The sequence below is a fragment of the Rhinatrema bivittatum genome, chromosome 1 (genome assembly GCF_901001135.1).
Source record: "Rhinatrema bivittatum chromosome 1, aRhiBiv1.1, whole genome shotgun sequence".
In the NCBI taxonomy this organism is placed as follows: domain Eukaryota; kingdom Metazoa; phylum Chordata; class Amphibia; order Gymnophiona; family Rhinatrematidae; genus Rhinatrema; species Rhinatrema bivittatum.
The window spans coordinates 38,266,810-38,280,253 of record NC_042615.1 but is presented as its reverse complement, the minus strand read 5'-3'; the positions used below and the strand labels follow the sequence as shown (position 1 = coordinate 38,280,253).

At 47.7% G+C, this 13,444-nt stretch overlaps 1 protein-coding gene across 1 annotated transcript in view; it reads left to right on the top strand.

Moving 5' to 3' along the window:
* CLGN (calmegin) overlaps positions 1 to 13,444 on the top strand; it is a 629,426-nt gene that overhangs the window by 169,219 nt on the left and 446,763 nt on the right. The window contains 1 exon segment of the mRNA XM_029603388.1: positions 10,613 to 10,754. Coding sequence (XP_029459248.1) covers positions 10,613 to 10,754 — 142 coding nt within the window.

The window sequence follows — 13,444 nt, the reverse complement described above, 5'->3', positions numbered from 1 at the left end:
ATTTTATTCAAAATTCTCACACTCATTCATAAATCGATCTACAACCAAGATATGCAATGGTTCTCTGATCATTTTATCTTCCGCACATCAAAGAGACCAATAAGGAAAATGCACCAAGCCAAACTCGCCTCAACTTCACTTAAATACATCAAACATGTTGCCACTAGAGACCGCTCATTCACGATTGCCGGAACTAACATCTGGAACAAAATGCCCACAGACCTGCGTCTAGAACCCTGCCATAAGAAATTCAAGCAGAACCTCAAAACCTGGCTGTTTGAACAAGCGTTTACCCAATAAGCATTTGTTTCTGAAACGCCAATTACTTATTATCTGATCCATTATCACTCGACTATTTATTTTTATCCCGCTGCTAAACTTTACTTTACGACTTCTTACCTCCCATCTACTACTAAAATGACCTTGAACATTGGAATATTATTATCATTAGTTTTATCGTTCTCTGTTACTATGATTGTTCTTAATTGATATATAATACGTTCGCACTATTTCATATTGTCTGTAAAGCATGTTGCTAATGTTATTGTTTATTGTAAACCGAGGTGATGTTATTAACGTGCCACGGTATATAAAAAAAAATCACTAAATAAATATTAAAAAACAAAGGGAGAGAACAGAAGAAAACCAAAACACATTTCCTAGCGTGTAGCAGATGGACTCAAAACAAGTGGGTATAGTGTGCTCGTGCTAGCAGTTGGAGACGGATCTGACGTCAGCACGGGTACATATACCCCCACAGGAAGTGAAGCAATTCAGTAATTTCCGCCTCCAAAGCAGTTTGGAGCTCCTTCACGCTCGCTGAGCATTCTTCCAAATTCTAACGACTAAATTTCTAGACGATAACTACTAACGACGAGCCCTGCACTCCTGCGGTGATACCAGTCGGTCCCTCCCCCAGTTGAGTTTCCCGAGGTGATTTCCGTGGTCCCTCGGAGGTAAGTGCCTCGGTCCGGTGGCCGACTCGCGGCAGGGACCCAGCCCCCGAGCGAGAAGGGCTCGGGCGCGGCCTAGAGGCAGCCTCTGTCCCGGAGTGGACTTGGCCCCCGAGCGAGACGTGTTCGGGTGCGGCCTAGAGGCAGCGGGTGCACCTCCTCTAGCGCGGCGGTGAAGGTACTTGCCCTCTCCCCCCGCAGCCGGAGACCGCCCGGGTTGCAGCCGGGAAGCGCCGAAAACAAGGTAAGGTGTATATATTTACTTGTTGGTCTCCGAGGAGAAGCAGAGTGTGCCCCTGGGGCGGCCAGTTAAGTAGGCCGCCATTTCGTCTGCCTGCTCGCCATCATCTTCTACCTGAAGCGTCCCGCCTATTGCTACGCGCACGGCGATAGGCGTCCGTTGCTAGGCGCACGTTCATAGATAGGTGCCCGTTCATAGGCGCACATTGCTAGGCGCAAGTTTTTAGGCGCCCATTATAGGCGCACTGCTATAGGCGCACATTGTTAGGCGCACGTTGCTGAATGCTGGTTTCAGGCGCATGCTTTTCGCGCACAGTGCAGACTCTTATTGGGTTCACCGGTGGAATGGAGCATAAGAGTGACCAGGCTTCGGCAGTGCCAGCACCTCCAGAATCAGGCATCAATCACTGCTCTGCATGCAACCTCAGGGCCACAAGGAATGAGGATGCAGACTCCCTATGTGCCCAATGTGAAGAGGCCTTGGGAGTCCCGGGCCAGGTCCAGTCACAGCCCAGCGTTCTTGCCGGTTCCTCAGGGAACACTCCAGAGCCAGCAAGCAGCGGGGAGCAGCCAGTGAACCAGGGGGCCCTGGTTCCCATGCGGCCAGATATGGCTTCGATCTCCTGGGTGGAATTATTCAAAGTGATTCATACCTTTGTCACGATGCAGTCAGCTCCCCGACCGGGTCTGTACGTCCAGAATGACCCGGCCCCTGGACCCTTGTGGCCTAGGCGCGGCCACTCGCCACCTGATAGCCCCAATTATGGGGATTCAGACTACCCGGCAGAAGAAGATGAGCCCCCCGAGGAGGGAGAGCTTCCCTCAGGGGGTAGAACCTTATCGGACCACGCGGCGCTTCTTTTCCAGAGCGGATCTTCCAGACCTGATCTCGCAATGCCTGTCGGAACTGGCCCTTCCGGGCCATGACACCCCAGGGGAACCTAGAGTGAACCCCCTGTTAGAGGGCCTGCGCCAAACTTCTCACCACTTTCCCCTCCTACAAGTAGCACAGCAGCTAATTGATCTGGAATGGGCTGCACCGGAGGCTCCATTCAAGGGGGGTCGGGCCTTGGCTGGCATGTACCCCTTAGCCCCGGCAACTAAGGACATGTTGGCGTGCCCTCAGGTAGACGCCATAGTCAGCGCAATTGTGAAGTGCACCACCATCCCGGTGGAAGGAGGGACGGCCCTCAAGGATACACATGACCGGCGTATGGACGCCATCCTGAAGCAGGCCTTTGAGGTGGCAGCCATGTCCCTACGAATTGCGACTTGCTGCACGGTGGTGACGCTTTCCTGCTTATCTCAGGCTCGGAACAACGCCCCGGGAGAAGGGATGGAATCAGCTCTCTCATTCCTCACTGACGCAGCCTCCGATCTAGTCCGTACGGCAGCCAAGGGAGTGTCATCCTCAGTGGCAGGCAGGAGGCAGCTCTGGCTACGTAACTGGTCGGCCGACTCCTCTTCCAAGACACGTCTCACGAGAATGCCCTTCGAGGGATCTCTCCTGTTCGGCAGCAACCTGGAGAAGCTGGCCAATAAATGGGGCGCCTCTCCTTTACCTCGTCTACCAGAAGACAGGCCACGCAGGAGGCAGCGCCCATCTTCTAGACCATCCAGAGGTAGAACCTCTCAGCGCTTCAACCCTTACGGGACTCGCTACCAGGCACATCGGTCGCAGGCCAGGAACCAGTCCTTTCGGCCTAAGCACAATAAGAGGGGAGCCGGCTCGGGCTCCGGCCCCGGCCGTACCCCACAATGACAATCAGCCGGCCCATCCGGGGGTAGCAGCCATAGGGGGCAGGCTGACCCTCTTTTACCGCAGGTGGGCCGAGATTACCTCGGACCAGTGGATCCTCACCATCATCCGAGAGGGGTACTACCTGGACTTTCTTCGGCTCCCGCCAGACAAGTTTGTGGAATCTCCTTGTTCACCCCTCAAGAGGACGGCGCTAGATGTTACCTTACAGAGGCTTCTCTCCCTCAAGGCCATAATTCCAGTGCCTGCAGGGGAGATAAATTCTGGGCATTATTCCATTTATTTCATAGTGCCCAAGAAGGGGAGGGCACTTTCTGGCCAGTCCTGGACATCAAGTCAGTCAACCGCTACCTACGGGTCCCCAGCTTTCGCATGGAAACTCTGTGATCTGTCAAAAATTCAGTACAGCCAGGGGAATTTCTCACATCCCTAGACCTGTCAGAAGCCTACCTGCATATCCCAATCCATCGGGATCATCAGCGCTACCTACGTTTCAAAGTCTTGGACCAACACTTTCAGTTTCGGGCGTTACCCTTCGGGTTAGCCACAGCGCCACGGATCTTTACCAAGGTCATAGTAGTAGTGGCGGCGGCCCTCAGGAAGGAGGGAATTCTCGTCCATCCCTACCTGGACGATTGGTTGATCAGGGCAAAATCGCCAGAAGAGAGCCGTCGGGCAACCAGCCAAGTGATTGCTCTCCTAGAGAGCCTAGGATGGGTAGTAAACTTAAGCAAGAGTTTCCTACAGCCTTCTCAGTCGAGGGAATACTTAGGAGTCCTATTCGACACTCAGGCAGACAGTCAGCCTGACTCCCAAAAGAAGAGAAAAGCTCAAGAATCGGCTGCAGGCCCTGCTGCACGCCGTCCGGCCCACAGCGTGAGATTACCTACAAGTCCTCGGCCTGATGGCATCCACTCTGGAGGTGATACCATGGGCACGGGCGCATATGAGGCCATTACAACGCGCCCTCTTATCCCGGTGGAGCCCACGATCACAAACTTACACCGTACACCTACCTCTACCAGCCAGGGTACGGAATCAGCTGCGATGGTGGCTGCAGCAAAGCCACATGAGCCGGGGGTCCAGGATGTCCTCTCCGACCTGGACCCTGCTCACAACAGACACCAGCCTGAGTGGCTGGGGCGCACATTGCGAAGGACTCACCGCCCAAGGGCGGTGGAGCAGAGAAGAGTCGGGATGGAACATCAACCGACTAGAGGCACGGGCAGTCAGGCTAGCGTGCCTGTGATTTGCCCACAGACTGCGACACAGAGCAGTCAGAGTGATGTCAGACAACGCCACCACGGTGGCATACATCAACCGACAGGGCGGAACCAGAAGCCAACAGGTATCACTAGAAATAGCTCCCCTGATGACTTGGGCAGAAGCAAATCTCCAGGACATCTCCGCCGTCCACATCGCTGGGAAGGACAACACCGCGGCGGACTTCCTCAGCAGAGAAAGTCTACATCCCGGGGATTGGCAACTGTCACCCACAGCGTTCCAGATGATTGTGAATCTGTAGAGGACCCCAGGCATGGACCTACTAGCGGACAGGTCCAACGCTCAAGTATCCCAATATTTCAACTGCAGGCGGGATCCTTTGTCTCAGGGGATCGATGCACTGGTACAACCATGGCCCCAGGGGATCCTGCTGTACGCTTTTCCGCCATGGCCCCTGCTGGGCGCCATTATACACAGGATTCAGCGGCACAGAGGCCTAGTTCTTCTAGTGGCCCCAGACTGGCCAAGAAGACCCTGGTACGCAGACCAGGGTCTGCGTACCAGGGTCTTCTGGCAGGGTCTGCAGGCAGGGACTCCACTACCCCTGCCGCCGCACAGGGACCTGCTGCGACAAGGTCCCATACTCCACGAGGATCCAGCTCAGTTCTCTCTTACAGTCTGGCCATTGAGAGGGCTAGACTGAAGATGCGAGGATATTCAGGACCGGTAATAGATACACTCCTCAGAGCATGCAAGTTCTCCACATCGCTAACTTATATACGGATCTGGAGAGTATTTGAAGCTTGGTGCGAAGCTCATAGCACCAGTCCACATGCCGCTCAGATTACTATCATTTTGGACTTCCTGCAAGATGGTCTTCAGAAGGGTCTGTCCCTCAATTCCATCAAGGTCCAAGTGGCAGCACTTTCCTGCTACGGTCCACGGAGTGACGGCAATAGCATCGCCACAGACCCAGACGTTTCACGTTTCCTGAAAGGAGTCAAACACATTCGTCCGCCACTGAAGTGGCCCATACCTCTGTGGAACCTCAACCTAGTTTTGGACTTTCTAGTGGGACACGCCTTCCGTCCACTTCGAGGCCTGTCCCTCCGTTTGTTAACCTTGAAGATGGTGTTCCTGCTGGCTGTTTGCTCCGCATGCCGCGTCTCAGAGCTACAAGCACTATCTTGCCGTCATCCGGCTTCTGGCGTCATTCTCCGAATCACGCCAGAAGCCATCCATCTTCGCACAGTTCCTTCCTTCCTTACCCAAAGTAGTCTCGCACTTCCACCTCAACCAAACCATCTCTTTACCTACCACAGAAGGTTTGAAGAAGTCAGAAGAAGGTCGAATTCTACGCCATCTCGACATCGGCAGGCTACTATCCAGATACCTGGAAGTGTCCGAAGCAATACGAAAGACAGACCATCTGTTCGTTCTACACAGCGGGAAGAAGCAAGGGGAAGCGGCCTCACGGGCAACTATCGCCCGCTGGGTCAAAGAAGTTATCGAGTCAGCCTACGTAGACGCGGGAAAATCACTGCCTCTACAGGTCAAGGCTCACTCTACCAGAGCGCAAGTGGCCTCTTGGGCAGAAATTCGGATGCTGTCGCCTGCTGAGATCTGTAAGGCGGCGACGTGGTCCTCCCTCCATACCTTCTCCAGATTCTACCGTCTGGATGTCCAGGCCAGGGAGGACACCGCATTCGCAAGGGCAATCCTGCACGGACCTCGGGCAGCCTCCCGCCCAGTCCGGGAGTAGCTTTTGTACATCCCACTTGTTTTGAGTCCATCTGCTACACGCTAGGAAATGTTGAGATTACTTGCCTGATAATCTCCTTTTCCTTAGTGTATGCAAATGGACTCAGCATCCCGCCCGGCTGCCGGTATACATGGGATTTCACAGGCTCAAGGTAAGCCATGTTTTCCTACATAGGGCATCCACCCTGCCGGGTGTCTACGCCTTCCGGTTGAGAATCCTGGCGGTCTCCAGCTACCATCAACCGGTCAGGGTAATCCTGTTTGTTTAATCGATCGGTCAGTACTCATATAGCTATAACAGCTTTGCAAGGAAGATTACTGAATTGCTTCACTTCCTGTGGGGGTATATGTACCCGTGCTGACGTCAGATCCGTCTCCAACTGCTAGCACGAGCACCCTATACCCACTTATTTTGAGTCCATCTGCATACACTAAGGAAAAGGAGATTATCAGGCAAGTAATCTCAACATTACAGCAAAGTAAAACCCCAAATAGAATTGAACATGTCATATGGAAAAACAAATTGTGTCTTACAAACTCTTCTTAAATTGAAAACATTAATTAGAATTTAAAAGATAACATAATATAAATGCCAAATGGTCATACCTTATTTTAAACTAAAATGGCATAGTCATAAATGTGCTCTATCCATGGAGGTTCATGGGCGGACTTCAATAAAAGATAAATGATATTAATATAAAACCTAATACTATTAATAGAAAAATCAAATATAATGGGAAGTAATAAAAAGTAATTACCTTACAGATGAATAAGCCTTCATATTCACAATATCCAAATGACTATGCAATTGGTCTATATTTGTCCACCATTGGAATTTCTCACTTTAAAATAAAAAGCTACGGAAAACAAAGAGAAAAAATGTACATACAAAATACAGTTAATTTACTGAATGACCCCATAAAAAAATCAAATTCTATACGGAATTGATGAACACTTGCCGTAGACCATAACATAATTCTTAAACGTCCTCTATTTTTTCATTTAAACGGACTTTGATTATACAAATAATATTTAAAATTGTATAATAAACACTTAATGCTAAAAAAGAAACGTTACAGAGGAGGTCGGTAAAACGCACTGTCCATATCCCGGACTTATTGAAAAGCCAATATGAATAAGCGAACCGCTACTGGCAATAATATTAAAAAAACAAACCAAAATATCTTAAATTAATGTGCAGTGATATGTGTGAATACTATCTATAAATTTAAATGTTCACAATAATTAACATAACATAGGTATAAAATAGAACACAAATCTAAAATTGCCCAAGAGTGTTTCTAGGTATACAAATAATATATTATTATTATGGTCATTTGTGCACCAAAGTAGATATCCTTTTGAAACATGCAGTACAGAAAAAACTTGTAATATAGAATAAAATACTAAATACGAGCCGCGAAGTCGGAGGCACGATATTCTCTCTCAACATGTGCTAGAAAACTATCTGTATACATGGGATTTCTGTATTACCCATGTATTACATGGGTAATCTGAAAATTACATCAAACAGATTACCCATGTAATTTTCTGTTCCTTGTTCTGTGTAAACCGAAGTGGTATGCACAAGTGCATGAACTCCGGTATATAAAAGCCTTTAAATAAATAAATAAATAAATAAAACTAAAATAGTGTTTAAATGATAATAAATGTGACCTCCGGTGTCTGAAAGTTATGTTACTGCAAAAAATGTGCATTTTAAACCAATAAGTAGACAGCGATATCTATCTTATTTCCATATCGGTGAGTGAGTCAGTGTGTTATCGGCGTTGTCATTGAAATCTAAAACAATAAAAAGTTCCTTTGGGAAAATAAACATTACTAATCTAAATGCCGTGCTGAAAAAAATTTTTTTTAAGCAAGTGCTTTGTATTCATTAAAATGAAATAATACTATTCCCTGTACGTACCAGGATCAGTCCAGACGATAGGATCAGTCCAGACGGTGGGTTATGTCTCCCGTCCAGCAGATGGAGTCAGAGCAAACCTCGAAGTGTGCTGGCATATAAGCTGGTGCACCCTCCCTAGGTCCTCAGTATCTCTCTGACTCCAGCAGATGTGAGGAGGGGAACCATTGCTTCCCCTAGTTAGTGGCTTCTGTTCCACATTTGGTATTCTTTTCTTTTCTTCCTTCAAGGATTGGATCAAGCAGGCCTGGGTTTTCAAAAAAAAAAAAAGTTAAAACTTTTGGGGGTCTCTCTGGGCTCCCTGCCTAGCCCTTGCAGCCCTTGTTTGGCTTGCTATCAGGACTGGTTTTCTCTCAAAGTCCTTCTCCCTGTTCTGTCTTCGGGGGTAAGTTTGTGCTGTCATTTTACCTTGCAGCTCAGTTGGATTTTGGACTGAGGTGGTGGATGCTGGTGGAGCCAGCCTCTCCCCTACTCCGCGCCGTGGTCGGACCCCTCCCCCCTCGGCCCTGCGACGTGCCATTCCCCTGCCGCTCCTGAGGGGAGGGTTGGTTGAGTCGAGCTTGGGCGGGTCGAGCCCGCTCCTCCCGCAGCGTGTTTCCCCAGCTTCCGGGCCTCTGCGCCGGTGATCCCCCCCCCGGCTTGCGCGATGCAGCGCGTTCGGTACCCTTCCTGTGGCGGCCCGGGGCAGGGCGGATCGAGGGATGGTTCCTGCGGCAGATGTCTCCCTGGGGGGGAGACCAGCCTCGCTCCCCCGGCTTCCTCGCCGCCGTGCTCGGAGTGCCGCGGCTCTCGGGGGATAGCCCCGCCCCCTCCTTTGGTGGGAGCGGTGGCCATTTTGGAACTAGAGAGCTGCATAGATTCAGATGCTGAGGAGACTCAGCAGGATTTTTCACCGCTCTCGACACCGATTCGTGACCCTGGTCCTCCCCCAGCCACCCTGGGCCCCTCCGCCGCCACCCGGGTTTTCGGCCGACTTCGTGGTCCTTATGCACCAGGCGTATCTCCAGAGCCTGCAGCTGCCGGGGGGGGGGGTTATCAAAGGATCCCACGCCCGCTAAGGTGCCCCCCCCATTGTCGGTGCGGCAAAAAAAAAAAAAAAATTAGGGCAGCCTGTGGGTAAACAGACTCTTTCCTCCTGGTTGGAGGATTGCATATCTTTTTGCTATCAGCAAGCAGGCATTCCTTTCCAAGACCATGTTAAAGCACACTCGGTGAGGGCCATGGCGACTTCCGTAGCACACCTACGGTCGGTGCCACTTCCTGACATTTGCAGGGCTGCCACCTGGAGCTCACTCCACACTTTCGCAGCCCACTATTGCTTGGACAAAGCCGGAAGACAGGATTCCATCTTCGGCCAATCTGTCCTGCGTAACCTGTTTTCAATGTGACGTACCAACACCCTTCCGCCTGCCCGGTGGGGTGCGGATGGCCTCTACCAAATTCCACCCCAGTTGTTGTGCCTGTTGCACGCCGTTGGGTACATTTGGTGAATGTTTGGACATCCTCAGTTCGGTACTCACCCATATGTGAGGACTACCATCCTGCTTGTCCTGTGAGAAAGCAAGTGTTGCTTACCTGTAAGAGGTGTTCTCACAGGACAGCAGGATGTTAGTCCTCATGAAACTCGCTCGCCACCCCGCGGTGTTGGGTTCATAATGGTTTATTGTTTGTTTTTTTTGGCACTGCCTGTAGCTATAAAATAAGACTGAAGTGGGACCCCTTCTGGCTGCAGGGTTGGTGCCATGCTGGGCATGCCCAGTAGCGGCCAGTCAAAGTTCTGGAAACTTTGACAGAAATTTTCCGTGATTGGGCTCCATCCTGATGATGTCACCCAATAGGTTTGGCCAATCTGTCCTTCGGAACTTGTTAGGAGGGAAAGAGGTTCTATAGCTCCAAGGCCCATTGTTTTTGTTTCAGGCTGCTCCTTATATTTTAAGAATAACATACAAAAACAAGGCTTGTTGCCAACAAAAACATTGTTGTGGCCATTGGTAATCATTTGTCCTTTTTCTTTTTTTTCATTGAAAGGTAGCCTATAGTTAGGGATTTCCCATGTGTGAGGGCTGCTATAATGCTTATCCTCTGAAAAAGAGTTGCTTCCCTGTAACAGGTGTTCTCCGAGGACAGCAGGTTGACCGCCTTCTTCCCTGTGGAGTTGGTTTCTCTACCTTCTTCATTACTAAAATATGTCTGACAAGACCATTCATGGATTTGTGGTATAATGCATGCCACAATGAGGCACGTGATGCCGACTTCAACGGATGTTATCCCTCCATATGTGAGGACTGCTATCCTGCCATCCTTAAAACACCTCTTACAGGTAAGCAACTCTGCTGTGTCCCCTAGGAGTTGAATCCTTTTTAATAGTTAAATACCAAACTGAGATGGGCCCCACAAAGACTCTGTAACGAGTTGCAAGTCCCACACATCCTCAGTAAAGCATGTAAGAGAGCTTTTTGAATTGCAGATTCTCAGTTCTGGCCCAAGTTCTGTATGATATCACCCATGTGTGAAGATAAAAGTATCCTGCTGTCCTCTGAGAACATCTGTTAAGTAACTCCACTATACTACTGCAGTGTCCCTTCAAGAAACATGTTTTTGAACGTCTCTCACATGTATTTACATTTATAATGCCATCTGCAGTAAGGACTATGTGATTTCAAAAACTCAAGTATTTTTCTTTAAATATGTCCTTGCTTTATCATTTGTTTCACATCTTTTGTCTTATTCATATGTCTTTGTTTTTAGGAAGGTGGGAAATAGAAGAGCTGAAGGAGAACAAAATACTCAGGGATAAAGGACTAGTGTTGAAGTCAGTAGCAAAGCATCATGCAATTTCAGCAATGTTAGAGAAACCCTTTATTTTTTTTGACAAACCTTTGATTGTTCAGTAAGTATCTTGGTATATTAGTATATATTTTTTTATCTGTACCATCAGAATTTAAGTGTCTTTTGTGATTGACATGATTCATATTAGAGTTCAATAACTAATAACTACGTTCTTATGATTAGCAGCATTAGAAAACTAGGAATGTATTCCAAATAGTTGAAAAGTTATTTCAGACCTTTATTTTTTTTTAAGCTTCATGAACTAATCAAAAGGAAAACATGCATATATATTCTTCAGACTAAAAGCTTGTATAGAAAATGCTTTTACAAAAATACACACACATAAGTATGTTTATCTGTTGATAAGCAGGGTTGAATTAACCAGGGCCATGTAGGTAATGTCATCCAGTGCTGAATGGACTCCTCTCTCTCAGCTCATAAGAGCTTTTGCTCTACTGAGCATGCATGGGAATTTCCACATGGGCGCTACCTTGTGAGCATCTGTGTGGTTTTTTTTTTCATCTGAGCTGCTGCACGGATGTATACTCTTTCTTTTTAATTTATTTTTTTCTAACTTTCTTTAGTTTCTTTTTGCTTCTCAGTGATTTATTGTTGAAGTTGCCTCACTGCCAAGGCAGCCCCTCAACAGCACTTTTCAGTGCTGTCAACCAAAAAAAAAAAAAAAAAAAGAATGTTACATGTCTGACTCGAAGGCATATGGCAGCTTCAAGAGCTGCATGTGTGGCAGAAAGAGGTCTGTCACTGATGACCACAATAATTTACTGTTAATATCTGAGACCAGATCACAGTGCACCTGTTACTATTGTGGCCAGATGTCTCCTAGGACTCTGAGGTCTAGAGCCTAGAAATGGAGGAGTTATACATTTTGGTAAAGAGCTGGAGCCGATCCATCTCTTAGTGGAGCCTCCTCAAATTCTTCCTGTGCCTTATTAAGCAAGATCTACTTGATCAAGGCTCCCTTTCTGCAGTTAAGGCCTCTGAGCCTGCAACCTCAACAGAGTAGAGCAAAGCATGGAAGAGCCAGACACAAGACTCCTTGAGGCCTTCACAGACCTCATGGAGCTCTGTGTACAAGAACCGCCATATGTCAGAACTAATAGTGCTGTTGGCACCGTTGAAACAGGTCAAGCTCCACTGCATTGAATCAGTGCATCAGAGTTGCATCATTGATGCACTGGACCTTGGCAAACGAGCTCTCTATGCAATGGAGGCAACAGACCTCATTTCAGCTAATGTAGCATGTCTGTGCAGCACTCCTCTGTTCCATTGATGCAATCAAAGACAGCAGGAGGCCTCAAAGGGGATTTGTTTCACTTAACTTTGAGTATTACCTTTGCATGTGCTGCCACCATTGTATGCAAATCTATTTCATGCATATTCATTGTGGATATCCTGAAAACCAAACCTGTTCGTGATTCTTGAGAACAGGAGTTGGTCACTCCTGTCCTATAGTGTTAGATAACTTAGGGGAAAAGGTTTTTCAGAGCTTGATGATCAATGCCCACATCATGGCACACCAATTTTAGATGATTTAGTACTTAGACAATTGTATTGAGAAGCCAATGCCACTGTTAGAGCTGGGAAATAGGCCAGTGGAGGTAACCTCATGCTCTTCACGACAAAGAGTGCGAACATAATTAATTTGCTTGATAAAAAAATCATTCGATAACTCAGCCAGATTCTCAAAGGCAACCACTGAAGCATGCCAAATGGCCTGGATGAGAGCCAATATTCTGCGAGAAGACATTCACAGTAAGTTGGCAGGTATACCTTGTTCTGGGAAAAACATCTGACTCAAGCTCAGAGAAACGGTTGCCTATATTAAGAAGCAGCATGTTTCTGTCCAGGCTCTCTAAACAGGCTCTGAGTAACTGTCCTTGTCAAGATGTTTTTACTTCGTTTTTAAGAGCTCCTACTTCGCAAGAGCCTCTTTCTGCTAATTCAGTGGTATCATGCACCACCTATACATCCACAGCAACAGCTTCCAAGTCGCAGACATCAGCTGAAGACTCTGCAACAAGTTGAGCCAAAACCTGGGCCAAAGTTTTGACCAGCCTTGTTTCTCCAACTTTGACCTCCTTCGTAGGGGGAGGATCCATCTTTATCTGGAGGTGTGGTGGAAGATCACCAAGGACCCTTGAGTCCTCAAGATTGGAGAATCTGGTTACAGTTTGCACTAGGTTACTGTTTGCAATAGGATAAAACATAAGCATTGTCAAGTTAAGTGTAAAACATTGATAAAGACAGGTGAAGAGAGAATTTGAAATAAAGTTGGTCATAGAGGCAAAAACTCATAAAAACGTTTTAAAATATATCTGAAGCAAGAAACCTGTGAGGGAGTCTATTGGACCATTAGATGACAGAGGTGTTAAAGGGGCTCTTAGGGAAGATAAGGCCATTGCAGAAAGACTAAATGAATTCTTTGCTTCTATGTTTACTAATGAGGATGTTGGGGAGATACCAGTTCCGGAGATGATTTTCAGGGGTGATGAGTCAGACGAACTGAACGAAATCATTGTGAACCTGGAAGATGTAGTAGGCCAAATTGACAAACTAAAAAGTAGCAAATCACCTAGACTGGATGGTATGTATCCTAGGGTACTGAAGGAACTAAAAAATGAAATTTCTGATCTATTAGTTAAAATTTGTAATGTATCATTAAAAAAACATACTGTACCTGAAGACTGGAGGGTGGCCAATGTAGCCCCAATATTTAAAAAAGCTCCAAGG